We start from the raw sequence: 17,251 nt of genomic DNA, 5'->3' as shown, positions 1-17,251 counted from the left end.
AGGAGGAGAAGCATATTTCGCAACAAGTGTCTACCCTGACTGTGGACAGTTAGCTTTCTTCTTTGAGGAGGAGTTGCAAGTAGAATAGGAATGCACTGGGAAATGAATCACCATTCTATAAATGCAGGTTGTGAGAAACAATCAATACATCTGCATGATTACTCTGCAAATCACATTTAAGCGCTTGGCAGAGGGTTCATCGAACCCAATCACACTATCTCTCTACCATTCCACTCCCAAACAGCGGGAAAAACGAACACCTAAACCTTTCTGTTCGAGCTCTGATTTATCTTATTTTATTTTGATGATCATTCCTACCTATGTAGTTTGGGCTCAATAAAATATTTTCGCATTCGGAAGAGAAAGTTGATGACTGAAATTTCGTAAATAGATCTCACCGCGACGAAAAACGTCTTTGCTTTAATGACTTCCATCCCAACTCGCGTATCATATCTGCCACACTCTCTCCCCTATTACGTGATAATACAAAACGAGCTGCCCTTTTCTGCACCCTTTCGATGTCCGCCGTCAATCCCACCTGGTAAGGATCCCACACGGCGCAACAATATTCTAACAGAGGACGAACGAGTGTAGTGTAAGCTGTCTCTTTAGTGGACTTGTTGCATCTTCTAAGTGTCTTGCCAATGAAACGCAACCTTTGGCTCGCCTTCCCCACAATATTATCTATGTGGTCTTTCCAAATGAAGTTGTTCGTAATTTTAACATCCAGGTACTTAGTTGAATTAACAGCCTTGAGAATTGTACTATTTATCGAGTAATCGAATTCCAACGGATTTCTTTTGGAACTCATGTGGATCACTTCACACTTTTCGTTATTTAGCGTCAACTGCCACCTGCCACACCATACAGCAATCTTTTCTAAATCGTTTTGCAACTGATACTGGTCTTCCGATGACCTTACTAGACGGTAAATTACAGTATCATCTGCGAACAACCTAAGAGAACTGCTCAGATTGTCACCCAGGTCATTTATATAGATCAGGAACAGCAGAGGTCCCAGGACGCTTCCCTGGAGAACACCCGATATCACTTCAGTTTTACTCGATGATTCGCCGTCTATTACTACGAACTGTGATCTTCCTGACAGGAAATCACGAATCCAATCGCACAACTGAGACGATACCCCATCGGCCCGCAGCTTGATTAGAAGTCGCTTGTGAGGAACGGTGTCAAAAGCTTTCCGGAAATCTAGAAATACGGAATCAACTTGAGATCCCCTGCCGATAGCGGCCATTACTTCGTGCGAATAAAGAGCTAGCTGCGTTGCGCAAGAACGATGTTTTCTGAAACCATGCTGATTACGTATCAATAGATCGTTCCCTTCGAGTTGATTCATAATGTTTGAATACAGTATATGCTCCAAAACCCTACTGCAAACCGATATAGGTCTGTAGTTAGATGGATTACTCCTGCTACCCTTCTTAAACACTGGTGCGACCTGCGCAATTTTCCAATCTGTAGGTACAGATCAGTGTGATCTGTAAGGAACCTAATCGGTATACAATCCGGACATGAAGACTTGCCCGTATCAAGCGATTTGAGTTGCTTCGCAACCCCTAAGGTATCTACTTCCAAGAAACTCATGCTAGCAGCTGTTCGTGTTTCAAATTCTGGAATATTCCATTCGTCCTCCCTGGTGAAGGAATTTCGGAAAACTGCGTTCAATAACTCCGCTTTAGCGGCACAGTCATCGGTAACAGTACCATCGGCACTGCGCAGCGAAGGTATTGACTGCGTCTTGCCACTTGTGTACATACGACCAGAATTTCTTCGGATTTTCTACCAAATTTCGAGACAATGTTTCGTTGTGGAACCTATTAAAGGCATCTCGCATCGAAGTCCGTGCCAAATTTCGCGCGTCTGTAAATTTTAGCCAATCTTCGGGATTTCGCGTTCTTCTGAACTTCGCATGCTTTTTCCGTTGCCTCTGCAACACCGTTCGGACCTGTTTTGTGTACCATGGGGGATCAGTTCCATCTCTTACCAGTTTATGAGGTATGTATCTCTCAATTGCTGTTGCTACTATAGCTTTGAATTTGAGCCACATCTCGTCTACATCTGCTTAGTCAGTTCGGAAGAAATGGAGAATGTCGCTTAGGAAGGCTTCTAGTGACAATTTATCCGCTTTTTTAAATAAAATTATTTTGTGTTTGTTTCTGGTGGATTTGGAAGAAACTGTATTGAGCCTAGCTACAACGACTTTGTGATCACTAATCCCTGTATCAGTCATGATGCTCTCTCTTAGCTGTGGATTGTTTGTGGCTAAGAGGTCAAGTGTGTTTTCGCAACCATTTACAATTCGCGTGGGTTCGTGGACTAACTGCTCGAAATAATTTTCGGAGAAAGCATTTAGGACAATCTCGGAAGATGTTTTCTGCCTACCACCGGTTTTGAACAAGTATTTTTGCCAACATATCGAGGGAAGATTGAAGTCTTCACCAACTATAGTCGTATGAGTGAGGTATTTATTTGTTACGAGACTCAAATTTTCTCTGAACTGTTCAGCAACTACACTCCTGGAAATGGAAAAAAGAACACATTGACACCGGTGTGTCAGACCCACCATACTTGCTCCGGACACTGCGAGAGGGCTGTACAAGCAATGATCACACGCACGCAGAGCGGACACACCAGGAACCGCGGTGCTGGCCGTCGAATGTGCACCGCCGCCGTCAGTGTCAGCCAGTTTGCCGTGGCATACGGAGCTCCATCGCAGTCTTTAACACTGGTAGCATGCCGCGACAGCGTGGACGTGAACAGTATGTGCAGTTGACGGACTTTGAGCGAGGGCGTATAGTGGGCATGCGGGAGGCCGGGTGGACGTACCGCCGAATTGCTCAACACGTGGGGCGTGAGGTCTCCACAGTACATCGATGTTGTCGCCAGTGGTCGGCGGAAGGTGCACGTGCCCGTCGACCTGTGACCGGACCGCAGCGACGCACGGATGCACGCCAAGACCGTAGGATCCTACGCAGTGCCGTAGGGGACCGCACCGCCACTTCCCAGCAAATTAGGGACACTGTTGCTCCTGGGGTATCGGCGAGGACCATTCGCAACCGTCTCCATGAAGCTGGGCTACGTTCCCGCACACCGTTAGGCCGTCTTCCGCTCACGCCCCAACATCGTGCAGCCCGCCTCCAGTGGTGTCGCGACAGGCGTGAATGGAGGGACGAATGGAGACGTGTCGTCTTCAGCGATGAGAGTCGCTTCTGCCTTGGTGCCAATGATGGTCGTATGCGTGTTTGGCGCCGTGCAGGTGAGCGCCACAATCAGGACTGCATACGACCGAGGCACACACGGCCAACACCCGGCATCATGGTGTGGGGAGCGATCTCCTACACTGGCCGTACACCTCTGGTGATCGTCGAGGGGACACTGAATAGTGCGCGGTACATCCAAACCGTCATCGAACCCATCGTTCTACCATTCCTAGACCGGCAAGGGAACTTGCTGTTCCAACAGGACAATGCACGTCCGCATGTATCCCGTGCCACCCAACGTGCTCTAGAAGGTGTAAGTCAACTACCCTGGCCAGCAAGATCTCCGGATCTGTCCCCCATTGAGCATGTTTGGGACTGGATGAAACGTCGTCTCACGCGGTCTGCACGTCGAGCACGAACGCTGGTCCAACTGAGGCGCCAGGTGGAAATGGCATGGCAAGCCGTTCCACAGGACTACATCCAGCATCTCTACGATCGTCTCCATGGGAGAATAGCAGCCTGCATTGCTGCGAAAGGTGGATACACACTGTACTAGTGCCGACATTGTGCATGCTCTGTTGCCTGTGTCTATGTGCCTGTGGTTCTGTCAGTGTGATCATGTGATGTATCTGACCCCAGGAATGTGTCAATAAAGTTTCCCCTTCCTGGGACAATGAATTCACGGTGTTCTTATTTCAATTTCCAGGAGTGTATATCATCAGAGTCTGGGGGTCGGTAGAAGGAGCCAATTATTAACTTAGTTCGGCTGTTAAGTATAACCTCCACCCACAGCAATTCGCACGGAGTATGTACTTCGACTTCACTACAAGATAAACCATTACTGACAGACACAAACACTCTACCACCAATTCTGCCTAATCTATCTTTCCTGAATACTCTCTGCGACTTCGTAATAATTTCTGCAGAACTTATTTCAGGCTTTAGCCAGCTTTCTGTACCTATAACGATTTCAGCTTCTGTGCTTTCTATTAGCGCTTGAAGCTCAGGGACTTTCCCAGCACAACTACAACAATTTACAACTACAGTTCCGACTGTTCCTTGATCCGAGCACGTCCTGTATTTGCCATGCACCCTTTGAGATTGCAGCCCACCCCGTACTTTCCCGAGACCTTCTAACCTAAAAAACCGCTCTGTCCACGCCACACAGCCTCCGCTACCCGTGTAGCCGCCAGCTGAGTGTAGTCAACTCCTGACCTATCCAGCGGAACCCGAAACCCCACCACACTATGGCGCAAGTCAAGGAATCTACAGCCAACACGGTTGCAAAACCGTCTGAGCCTCTGATTCAGACCCTCCACCCGGCTCTGCACCAAAGGTCCGCAGTCGGTTCTGTCAACGATGTTGCAGATGGTGAGCTCTGCCTTTATCTCGTATGCAAGACCGGCAGCCTTCACCAAATCAGATAGCCGCTGGAATCCAGAGAGAATTTCCTCAGATCCAAAGCGACACACGTCATTAGTGCCGACATGTGCCGCCACCAGCAGCTGGCTGCACCCTGTGCTCTTCATGGCATCCGGAAGGACCCTTTCCACATCAGGAATGACTCCACCCGGAATGCACACGGAGTGCACACTGGATTTCTTCCCCTCTTTAGCCGCCATATCCCTAAGGGGCCCCATTACGCGCCTACTAATTGACTCATTAGTTTCTGGTTTAATAAAACACCCACAAACACTAAATATCATTTGCCTTTCGTCATTTTAACAATGAAAGTGTCCAAAAATACTTTTTCATTCCAAGATTAAGTTAGACGCTAATGCTGAAAATGGAGGAGCGAGGTGCAAAGGGGCTATTAGTTAATTTCTTATGGTACTCGCAGCTAACCATCTCAGACAGATAGGGAACCACTGTTTCAGGAGCATGATACTGTAATGACGCCGATGGCATAGCCACCAGATTCGCCTAATGAAATGAGGCGAACCGCAAAATGTTCTTGATATGTTCGTTGTCCAGGTCTACCATCACATACCATGAAGCAGGAGATTTGAAAGTGGTCGATCTTCAAGCTTATTCTGTATTTCAACGGTACATTTTCTTACCAAAACTTTATCTACGAAGCTCCTTGTACAACCCCTAAAGCCGGTAGTAGAAATTGTGGAACACTTCGTATAAGTGGAGCAGATAAGAAAGAGGAACCATGAGTAGGTGACAGGACGTTGGGCGTCTCCGTCATCAAGGTCGGGAGCTAGCCCGCTATGTAAAACATCGTTTACTACTTTTCTGCTAGACACCGCCTCCTCTGTAGGGATGACAGTTAATGCTGAAACAATTGATTTTCGGTTATATCGGTTTTTTCAATGCCAATTTAGCTCAAGTGTTAAAACCGCTTAAAATGACCGGTTTCTGAAACAGCCGAGTTTCGGGCTTTTATTCCTATGTTTCCTGCACTAAACACAGTAATCGAACAAAGATAGTAAAATTTGACTCACTCAGTTTGAAGGTACATACAGTCAAAATATTAAATTAAATAGACAAATAAGAGAAAACTTTGTCCATCCACAGTTTGTAGCTTTTCTTGAAAAGTGATAAGTGGTTAAGTACTACCAAAATATTGTAAGTATTCTCCTATTGCTTATAATGTTTTGAAACTCTGCTCAAAAATCACGTTGTAATCGAGCATCATATCACTACTTGGGCATTACGAATGGTCAGCGCTAACGGGTGAAAACAATGGTCGAAGAACTATGTTTCATGTTAATTGTTCCGTTTTCAAAAGCTACAAGCAGATAAAGGCCTATCATGTAGATACAGGCAACGTATCAGCTACTTCCTACAGACATCAAAAAAAGTCTTGCATCACCTCGGTTCCGAGAGTTCCGGAACCTGTGCAGAAAACTGGAATATAGATCAAGATAAACATTATTTCTACCCTTTTTTGCTCATGAAAACCACAAATTGCATGTTGTATCATCATACAGTGAGGCCTTCAGAGGTGGTGGTCCAGATTGCTGTACACACCGATACTTCTAATACCCAGTAGCACATCCTGTTGCATTGATTCATCTTTGTATTCGTCATGGCATACTGTTCACAAGTTCATCAAATCACTGTTGATACACATTGTCCCACTCCTCAACGGCGGTTCTGAGTAGATCCCTCAGAGTGATTGCTGGGTCACGTCGTCCATAAACAGCCCTTTTCAATCTACCTCAGGCGTGATCGATAGGGTTCATGTCTGGAGAACATGCTGGCCACTATAGTCGAGCTATGCCGTTATCCTGAAGGAAGTCATTCACAAGACGTGCACGATGGGGGCGCGAATTGTTGTCCATGAAGACGGATGTCTTACCAATATTTTGCAGATATGGTTGTACTATCGCTCGGAGGATGGCATTCACGTATCGTACAGCCGGTACAGCGCCTTCCATGACCACCAGCGGAATACGTCGGCCCCACATAATGCCACCCCAAAACAACAGGGAACCTCCACCTTGCTGCATTCGCTGGACAGTGTTTCTAAGGCGTTCAGCCTGACCGGACTGCGTGCAAACACGTCTACGACGATTGTCTGGTTGACGGCATATGCGACACTCATCGGTGAAGAGAACGTGATGCCAATCCTGAGTGGTCCATTCGGCATGTTGTTGGGCCCATCTGTCCCGCTGCATGGTGTCGTGGTTGCTAAGATGGACATCGCCATGGACGTCGGGAGTGAAGTTGCGCGCCATGCAACCTATTGTGCACAGTTTGAGTCGTAACACGGCGTTCTGTGGCTGCACGAAAAGCATTATTCAACATGATGGCGTTGCTGTCAGGATTTCTCCGAGCCATAATTCGTAGGTAGCGATCATCCGCTGCACTTGTAACCTTTGGGCATCCTGGGCGAGGCATGTCATCGACAATTCCTGTCTCTCTGTATCTCCTCCATGTCCGAACAACATCACTTTGGTTAACTCCGAGACGCCTGGACACTTTCCTTGTAGAGAGTCCTTCCTGGCACAAAGTGACAATGCGGACACGATCGAACCGCGGCATTGACCGTCTAGGCATGGTTGAACTACAGACAACACGAGCCGTGTACCTTCTTCCTGATGGAATGACCAGAACTGATCGCTGTCGGACCGCCTTCGTCTAATAGGCGCTGCTCATGCATGTTTGTTCCCACCTTTGGGTAGATTTAATGAGATCTCTGAACAGTCAAAGGGACTGTGTCTGTGATACGATATCCACTATCAACGTCTATCTTCAGGAGTTCTTGGAACCGGAGTGATGCAAAACATTTTTAATGGGTGTACTTCTATTATAGACTGTGAAGGAATATATGATGTGGCAAGTTTGTTGTGGCTTCTCCTATTATTAATATTTTAAAGTAAATGTGGCATTGTATTTTATTAGTATCGCACTTCGTAAAATAGTTTCAGATTAGGTATTGTGCCATTCTGAAACACAACCAAAGCTCGACAACAACAGCAAGTAACTACCATATAGACTGTATGGGGCAAGTCTCGCGCACTGCATGTAGTCACGTAGCACGTATTAACAGGTCATTGTCTAAGCAGTGTTGTACCAATTCTTATGCCGTGTGTTTGTTGCTCGTTTCTGTCGGCGTTGTTATTAAAATATCGCGGATCGCTTTTCACATTTTCTATAATAACGCAATATTTCAAGACAATACGGATTTTAGGAACAAAAATTATTCTTTCTTCTAAAAAGGTTTATTTAAAAATGAAAAATTGCATTGACTTATTGATATTTTGGCTTTTTTACCCGGTTATTAGTAAAAATAAAAGAAACGCTGTTATAATAGAGAACAGACCAATACCGAAAAATATCGGTTATTCAGAACTAAAATACCGAAACTTGCATTAACAGGTCGGTTTTTCCCAGCATCATTCATTATTACGCGAGGTAACTTCCAACGCCAGTTAAATATGACACAGATAAAAATATATTTATTATGCATTCATCATTACTAAAAACATTTCTGTACACAAATCTTCCGCACGAACCTTTCGATCTATTAGAGAAGACCGTAGTAAAATTCCACCAGTAGTTCCTGAGATTATCTATAATATAGAGACACAATAACGTTTGGCGGATTTCGACTCCAACGAACATTTGGAAGATGTCGCCAATGGTAACCCACTTGTTGGAGAGGTTGCCTGTTTCTTTTTGGAACATGTAGAAAGATAAGATCTGTACTTCGCTCCTTGCAAACGTAAAAATTCTATGACACAATCGTCGTGTGGAGCCATGGTGAGGAATAACTCGGTGACTTACTAAAACATCTGAATAGCCTCCAGGCCAGTATCGGAGTCACTTTGGAGACTGAAAAGACTGAACAACTACTCTTACTTAATGTGTTGGTTACGAGAAATAATGAGAACCTGGGCCGCAGCGCATCCCAAAAACCGACACACGCTACCAGACACTTGCGCAAGGTGTTAGATCATGACCCAAGCCAGAAAAGAGGTATCATTAACATGCTCTCTATGTATTAAAAGTCAGCAAGAGCTTTCTTCGCGAATGGAAAGGTTATACGAGTAGGCTCGATTACGTGGTGTTAATTTGTCACGATGTTTCAAAGGAGCTCACCTTCAACTGCATCTTCAAAGATACATCAGGGAAACAGGAAATCTAAGCTGTCGCAAAGCCATTCCTCTTCATATTGTTTCATCCATGGAAGTTTCTGTGCCATATGGTGTGTAGTGGAATAATTGAGGCTGTGTGTGTGCACATTGTAGGCCGTGTCTTGGTGTATAATCAGTAAGAGCATTTTCCCTGTGAAAGACGAAGTGCTGGTTCAGCATACAGTTCTATTCTTAAAGAAGTTCCATGTTACTGTGATATTCTTAGAGCTCTGTTATTATTTGCGAATAAGTCCATTATGATTATTCAGAGAACTCAGAGGACTGTATCTTCCACGGCTTGTGCCCATAATTCTTTCATTCTCTACCAGTGAACTTCCCTTCTCTCTTCAGATGCTTTTGTCCTGGTCTTCTTCGTGGGTTTTTCCCCTGGTCAATTTGCAATTTATGACTTGTGAACCAGAAGATTTCACAGGTTTTGGGCATCTTCTGAAGTACTTCCAGCCAATTTCATATCAGTTTTGATCTCGCCAACCCATTTCATCACACCTGTTTTGCCTTTGCCTCTGTAGTTAAAACAATAAACTACTTGTTTTGTAAGGCTGTTCATTCTTTTAATGTGTCCATATAATCTGAATCTGCGAGTAGTCGAACAAGCTTCGTTCTGGCACATTTTGCTAGTGTGGGTTGCCTACATCAGGGACAGGTAAGCACTCAGGGGCAAACTTATTGTTCTCCTTTGACTGACAGGTCAATAACCTATTCTTCTCCTTTGATTGATAGGTCCTTAACATATTGTTGTGCTATAAGGATCTTTCCTTTTGACTGACTGGCACTTAGCCTTTCTGTTCCAATGCTTCCTAGAATAGCACAGGGTAGCACAGGGTGCATTGTTCCTAGCGATCCTAACATGACATGAAGGCTGCATCTAGCCATGCAAGAGTGTTTATCTGCCCAATTTGACTGTCGCATCACCATGAAATGTTCATCCTGTTGCCAACATACGTCTCAGAAACGTTAAAAGTTCTCACTGCTAAAGGCCTTCATCATGTCTGTGCACTCTCACGAAAACACCGTTAATCATAAAAGCATTCCTGTTATTTAGAAAGAGAGCACTGTCTAAGCACAGAATGGGAGGGGGGATCAGAACAATTACACAAACAGAATTCGAAGCATTGTCCTACAGAAGAGAAAAATGGCGGGAATTTTCGATATCCTACAGCTACTGGTTTGGTGATGTTCTAATGCCACAATGGCGGATGAGCGACGGCTTTCCCACCAGAGATTGTCTGCTTCAACTTGCCTTTGAACACTTGCTTTCTCAGAACTTTCCATAGATACCTTGCCTCCATCTTGTTCAAATCAGTCTGTAGACACACCTATGTCCTGGCACAAAGGATGTCTTGTGAATTAATGGCGCATTATGACTGGCTTTTATTGAATTTACCTGCTGAATTACTGATGCCACTAGTGTGGAAACGCTGTCTGACTTTTTTTTTCTTTCTATGGATGAGACTTTCAGTGGCAAGAAACTATTTTGCACAAATCACCATATTGTACCAACAATTAAACCTTGCAAAGTGGCCTACAGATCATCAAATAAGGAAAGACTCTTACTCAGTTACACTGCTCTGTCACTGAGGACAGGAGCTTGAATGTTAGAGCATGAAATGGATCTCCAACCCAACAATATATCACCGCGTACCATGTCGATGTAGTAAACATACCATTCGTATCCTGCACCTTACAAAATCGCCCCTTTTACATCATTTGTATAGCTATCGGCTACTAGACACTCATACATATGCCGCAAAGACAGACAGCATAAGCACATGCAGTATAGGTAGACTCCTCACTGCACTAGATATTTCCCGCGAGGTCGGGTAGTCATCCACTCCTGATGCATGACCAGAGAAACCTCAGCGGACCAAAGTCACTCTCAGAACTATAAATTCGGGGTCGGTTCCCCTTAGCACAAAAGCTTTACTGCTTCTGGCCCCGACCTGCATGCTTGCCTGCTTTTCTACACTCATCTCCAGACTCTTGGATTACAAGAACATACGTAATTTCGCATGGTTTGCCAGAATATCATACCGTTTTCGCGATACTTCTCGATATCAAGCACACAGCAATATCGTTTGCATAGCACTATCGCTCGTGCAGCATAATTCCAAAGATATAGACTGGAAATTAGTTCTCTAGAAACCTGAAACGTTTGCCAGGTGAAACGTGCTGTAAACCACTGAGTAACTAGAAACTTATCCTGTCTGTGAAGACATTTACTCGAAAACTCGAAAAAAATAGGAGAAACTGATATTTCCAGGCACAAATACTGATGTCGGTGATGTAACAGATTCCAAATGATCCCTATAATTTACAAAGTCAACTAAGGTGTTTCTCATGTCTGGAGAACCAGCAGATGTCTCTTCCGCCCGTATTTCAACTGCTAGATGCACACACCGCAATCGGTTGTCCATCAACTAAATAGAGGTGTGAAATGTAGGATAGGGATAGGGCTCGTAGGTAGACCAACCACACGTTACATCCAAAGATGTGTTCTATTTTAGAAGTTGGGTCCACCAACAGGAGGACTGAACAGAGCAAACACACTACAAACGTGGAATATGTGGGTGGAGGTGATAACAATAGGTTAAGGACCTGTCAATCAAAGGAGAACAATAGGTTAAGGACCTGTCAATCAAAGGAGAAGAATAGGTTAATGACCTGTCAATCAAAGGAGAACAATAGGTTAAGGACCTGTCAATCAAAGGAGAAGAATAGGTTAATGACCTGTCAATCAAAGGAGAACAATAGGTTAAGGACCTGTCAATCAAAGGAGAACAATAGGTTAAGGACCTGTCAATCAAAGCAGAAGAATAGGTTAATGACCTTTCAATCAAAGAACAAGAAAAGGTTAATGACCTGTCAATCAAAGGAGAACAATAGGTTAAGTACCTGTCAATCAAAGGAGAACAATAAGTTCTGAGTGCGTACTTGCCCCTGAGGTAGGCAACCAACACCTGTCAATCAAAGGAGAAGAATAGGTTAATGACCTGTCAATCAAAGGAGAACAATAGGTTAAGGACCTGTCAATCAATGGAGAAGAATAGGTTAATGACCTGTCAATCAAAGGAGAACAATAGGTTAAGGACCTATCAATCAAAGGAGAACAATAGGTTAATGACCTGTCAATCAACGGAGAACAATAGGTTAAGGACCTGTCAATCAAAGGAGAACAATAGGTTAAGTACCTGTCAATCAAAGGAGAACAATAAGTTCTGAGTGCGTACCTGCCCCTGAGGTAGGCAACCAACACTAACAAAATGCATCAGAACGAAGCTTGTTTGGTTACTCCTGTGACTTCTAATGTTGCTGTGAATTTCTGTGTTTTGTCTAAGTTCCTTACCTCTGATCCGGTATTGTTCATCTGTATGTTTGAGCCTAGAATTTTTCTTAATATTTTGCGTTCCTTCTTCAGTGTTTTCAATCTCACCTTTCCCGTTCCTTTGAGTCTCTGTATTGTTGTGTTTTCTCTTGAATTCGTCAAACCTAATTATTTTCTCTATTCTTCTAATTATGGAATAACATAAATGGAAGTACTGAGATGTGAGATTCCTGGTGACAGCAACAGTGCGGATGTTGACTAGAGCTGGCTGGTGTGGCCGAGCAGTTCTAGGCGCTTCAGTCTGGAACCGCACTACCGCTACGGTCGCAGGTTGGAATCCTGCCTCGGGCATGGATGTGTGTGATGTCCTTAGGTTAGTTAGGTTTAAGTAGTTCTAAGTTCTACAGGACTGATGACCTCAGATGTTAAGTCTCATAGTGCTCAGAGCCATTTGAACTGTTTTGTTGACAAGACAAATGAAAAAATTCGCCATAAGTTCCACATTTTATGTTTATATATTCTGACCTTCTATACTGTAGTAACTATGCGGGTTTCCTTTAGTTATTCCGGGGATGCTGGTCTGTGTCCCAACGATTACATTACATAGACGTTATAACCCTTAAATACCAGTAGTTACAACATCACATATGCGTTAAAATAATGAACAAAATGTAGTTTCTGTGGCTACCAAAGATTTTTAGTGAGCAGAGCCAGTTTAAATCTAGTTATGGTCTCTTCAAAATAGAGTGAAGAAGTGTGCCGAGATTCAGTGTCGCTTCCCTGTCCTGGATGTTGGACATTCATTTAGAGATAGAATAATTATCCATGTTCAGCGTGATGCAAAATCTCAGAGCATTGGTTAGCACACCACGATGATTTAGGGAGAACGACAGTTCCAATCCACGGGAAATTTAGATTTTCCACGATTTCCCTAATTCACTTATCGCAAATACCTGGATGGATCCTTTGAGAGGGTTTGGCCGATTTTCTTCCCAAGTCTTCCCTCAAATAAGCTTTTGCTCCATCTCTAATGACCTCGATCTCCATGGAATGTTAAACTCTAATTTCCCTTCTTCCTTTATGCAGAAGCAGCTACCATACAATTAATTACACTAAACACATGTCTACAATATTCACGATGTCTCCTAAAATAGTTAGGATGACAATTTCTTTCTAAATCGTTCTCGAATTAATTGGGTCTTAATTTGAATCTCAAGTGGGATCCTGTTAAGGAGAAGAAGGAAGCATTAAACCAGCCTCAAGACTGATGACTTGACATGTACAGCTTTCTTTATGTTACCTATTAATGTGATATGTGATCTAAATAACACTTACTGTAGGATTATTAACATCTCTGTAAATCAGAAAGCAAATCTTGCAGTGTTTCTTATGCACTCTGTATAACACAAATATTGGTGTGTTATTAATGTACTCTCATTTCATAAATATTTCTCTTTTAATATATATATATATATATATATATATATATATATATATATATATATATATGAATGCTTTCAATTCAAAGGACCGCTGAATATTCATTTTAATGGAGCCTTGATTGACTATACAATTAAGGAGCTTTATTGTGATGGTTTATTCTACAGTCTACAAAGTAAAGGTTGGCTTGACCCATATTACTCAGTACACTGATACAAGTTATTGATTTTCATGCAGTTACAAAACTAATTTCATATGAAACAATATGCTATTTTAATACACTTTTATCTGTGAGTGAATGGTGCATATCTTATGTATGAAACTGGAACTGTGACTATTGAACTGTACATTTATTGATACCCCACAGAGTATATGTCATGCAAATTAGCAGAAGATTATATAATAAAGCAATAACTATGTTATTAGTTATTCAAATGCTTGCCAAAACAAAAAGAATGACATATCAGTAGCTGCTCTATCAAAATACAATTGACCCATAATATTATAAACTTTGCATTAATTTTTTTAATAATGTTGGCTTCTGACATGTACTCACACATCTCCCTCTGATGGTATATTGAAAGCTTAAGTATAGTAACCACAATATGACTGCAGCGCTTGTTATAATTCTTTCAACAAATCGCTGAAGACCGGAATTCTCCAGTTCTTGCAAATTTTCCTGCTATTGCTCTCAGAAATTCCAAAATATTCCATAAATATTTCCTATTAATTTATCTGTTCTGTATGTCTGCTGTGGTTGCTCATCAAGAGTACCTGTCATCAAGTCATATTACATATATATTCATCAATTTGAGAAGGGTGTACCATGTATATTGCACTATTAAACTGTAATTTCTTAAGATTTGTAAACACGCAAGTGATTAGGTCAAAGAAATTGGCATCAGTCGTCAATGATTTTTATTGACTTCTATGGGATGATATAAAATAGCTCTGACGCATAATTCTTTATACAGACGAGGTATATAACCAAACAGATTTGAGTATAGAACATGTAACAAAAACAATTCGTTGTTTACAGGCTCTTGCGAATGAAATACGGCATCACATCAATTCCAGTCTTACTGGTAGTACGTCCTGATGGATATGTTGTGAGTAAGAATGGCAGACGGCAAGTGGAAGACTATGGCGTCAATGTTTTTCTTAAATGGATGTGAAAACAGTATTTATATAAAATAAAGTATAAAATTCATAAATTTGACAGTGTTTTAGATGACATTTTCCATAGAAGAGAAAACCGTTATGCAGTGTAATACTATTTTTTTTTCCTAGAAATAGCCTGAGTGTTGTGCTCGAAATGTGACTGTTCATAGCCGATGACTGATAACCAAAGGTTTTTGTGTTGTGACGATGGTAGTATAGGAGTGAAAGAGCGAAATACACAGCCAACACAGCATCTACATCTCTTCGGAAGCGTTATCGAAGGTACCAAGCCCAAGCATCCGATTAACAGATCACCATCAAGAGTGCTATTTGCTCACACTGTGTAAGACACATGTTTGCGTTTTAACCCGAGATATTGACTTACAGTCTCAGAGTAAAGAAGTGAACACCACTTCCTTTGTACCCTTGTCGGCCACATGGAACGGCCATCTACTGGCATAGTTTTTGGACCACTACCAGTTGAAATGTGCGAATTCCTAAGAGACCAAACTGCAGAGGTCATCGGTCCCTAGACTTACACACTACTTAAACTAACCTACGCTAAGAACAACACACACAGCCATGCTCGAGGGAGCCAGCACAGTCCATGACATGACGCCTCAAACCTCGCGACCATTCAGCGTATCACTACCAGTGTATATTAGTAACCTTGGTTACAGAATGTTATTACCCCCATTGGTGGTACATTTTAACAGAAGCAACAGTGTAAATTGTCATCACATTTCGAATCACTTCTTAACATATATTTTGATCAAATTAAAAATAATCATAAGATGACTGAAGTGTCTAACACAAATTAAACACGAAGACGATAAAAATCTAGTCACTATTCTACCAACAGAAGGAGGTCGATGCATTGCCATTACATAGCAGTGTCACTCACAAGGTGCACACAAAATGCATAAGTCCTGTAACATATAACTGCAAGATGACTGTAGTTGGACATCATATACGACTGAAATTGTTCGTTTTTGTGTAATCAGTCACAGAGAAAAGTTGTGCAAACAATAATTTACCCCAGAAAATTACAGCGTAAGACATTAATGCGTGGAAATGTGTTGATGTGTTTTCTCTCAAAACTAGCAATTATCCGAAGTACTAAAGTTGCTGAATTCTGGAAAAAAGCCTATTTCATGAAAGGTTTTAATGTATTCTTTTTTCTTTGAGCTGTAGTTTCTATATTTTCTTCAAACGCGGTTCCACAGCTAAGGCAAGCTGTCTCGTGTTAAGGAAGAACGTGTTGCATATCCTCATCGGCTCATCATAATTATATTTTCCATGCTTTCCTTAAATCTCTTATTGAATGCCAGAATGATTCTTCAGATCGGGTGTAGTCGATTCTTTCTCCCACATTTGTTCAGTCCAAGCTGCTGTCAGTATCTGAACTATCGATAACGGTGTAACATTAAACAGTAACGTTCTTCGTGTGCATTTTCAACTCTTCGTGGCGTAATGAATCGTCCATTAAATTTTGGACATGCAGCCGCGCAAATAAATTTTCTTGCACTGATATTTCGACCGCGTACCCTCCGGTCACCCTCAGAATGTATTTCTTGATGCAATAATTTACCAACAGCCGTATGTATGGTAGAAGTTTATTCCATGGACTTCTTATATGCTACCAGTTTCGACATTACATTGATGCCATCTTCAGGCTCCACACGTGATAGTCGTAAAATCGCTATACACGGGAGGAGCTATATAACTGGATCCGTGACTCAAATCGCTATGCAACAGCTGTTGGTGGCCAGGCGATACAGACTGGTAGCTCATAAGAAGTTCATAAAATAAACTTCTACGATACATACGGCTCTTGGTAAATTATTGCATCAAGAAATACATGCCAGCCGTTGTCCCACAGTCCATAATGGATCAACAAAGATCCTCAGAATGAGTCGCAAGACTCGTGCGACTCACTCGGAGGACGGCCGGTCGATACGCTGCCGAAATATCAGTGGAAGAAATATTATTTGCGCGGCTGCATGCCCGTCGTTTAATGGACTAGTAACGTTCTTTCTTTCTAGAGCAACGGTCGGCAACTGGCGGACCGAGATCCAGATCCGGACCGCGTAGGCCAAAAGCTGGTCCGCCAAAAATATTTCGAAAGTATATTGAAGAAAATTATTTTACAAAAATTATTTTTTTGTAGATAGCAATACGTTTGAGTGGCACCCTTACCACTTTTAATGGTATTTTAAAAGTAATCGCGCGACTCATTTGAGTTCTTGACGGTTGTTAGGTCGATTTAATACACAGTCGCTATGATGAGTAACGCAGGAGGGTTGCGCAGGGGAGCGCAGGCGAAGGGGAGCCAGCTGGCCCTCCGGCACAGCGTTTTGTATTTGATCCACACTTGCTCTGCACACCCGACGACAAGAATTTTATTTAATGAAATAGGAAATTTTAAAAGTCAATCACTGACTCTGGCAACCTATGAAGCCCATTTTAATCGGAGCAAGCATGTTCATTTTTAC

At 42.6% G+C, this 17,251-nt stretch overlaps 1 protein-coding gene across 1 annotated transcript in view; it reads left to right on the top strand.

Annotated features, from left to right (window-relative positions):
- LOC126272816 (nucleoredoxin-like protein 2) overlaps positions 1–14,773 on the top strand; it is a 45,676-nt gene extending 30,903 nt beyond the window's left edge. Inside the window, exon 3 of the mRNA XM_049976006.1 lies at positions 14,635–14,773. Within this exon, the coding sequence (XP_049831963.1) occupies positions 14,635–14,770 (136 nt within the window). The 3' untranslated portion in view covers positions 14,771–14,773. The remainder of the gene's footprint in view (positions 1–14,634) is intronic.
- The last annotated feature ends 2,478 nt before the right edge of the window (positions 14,774–17,251 follow it).

This window comes from Schistocerca gregaria, chromosome 5, assembly GCF_023897955.1.
Source record: "Schistocerca gregaria isolate iqSchGreg1 chromosome 5, iqSchGreg1.2, whole genome shotgun sequence".
In the NCBI taxonomy this organism is placed as follows: Eukaryota; Metazoa; Arthropoda; class Insecta; order Orthoptera; family Acrididae; genus Schistocerca; species Schistocerca gregaria.
This window is presented reverse-complemented; position numbering and strand designations above follow the sequence as displayed.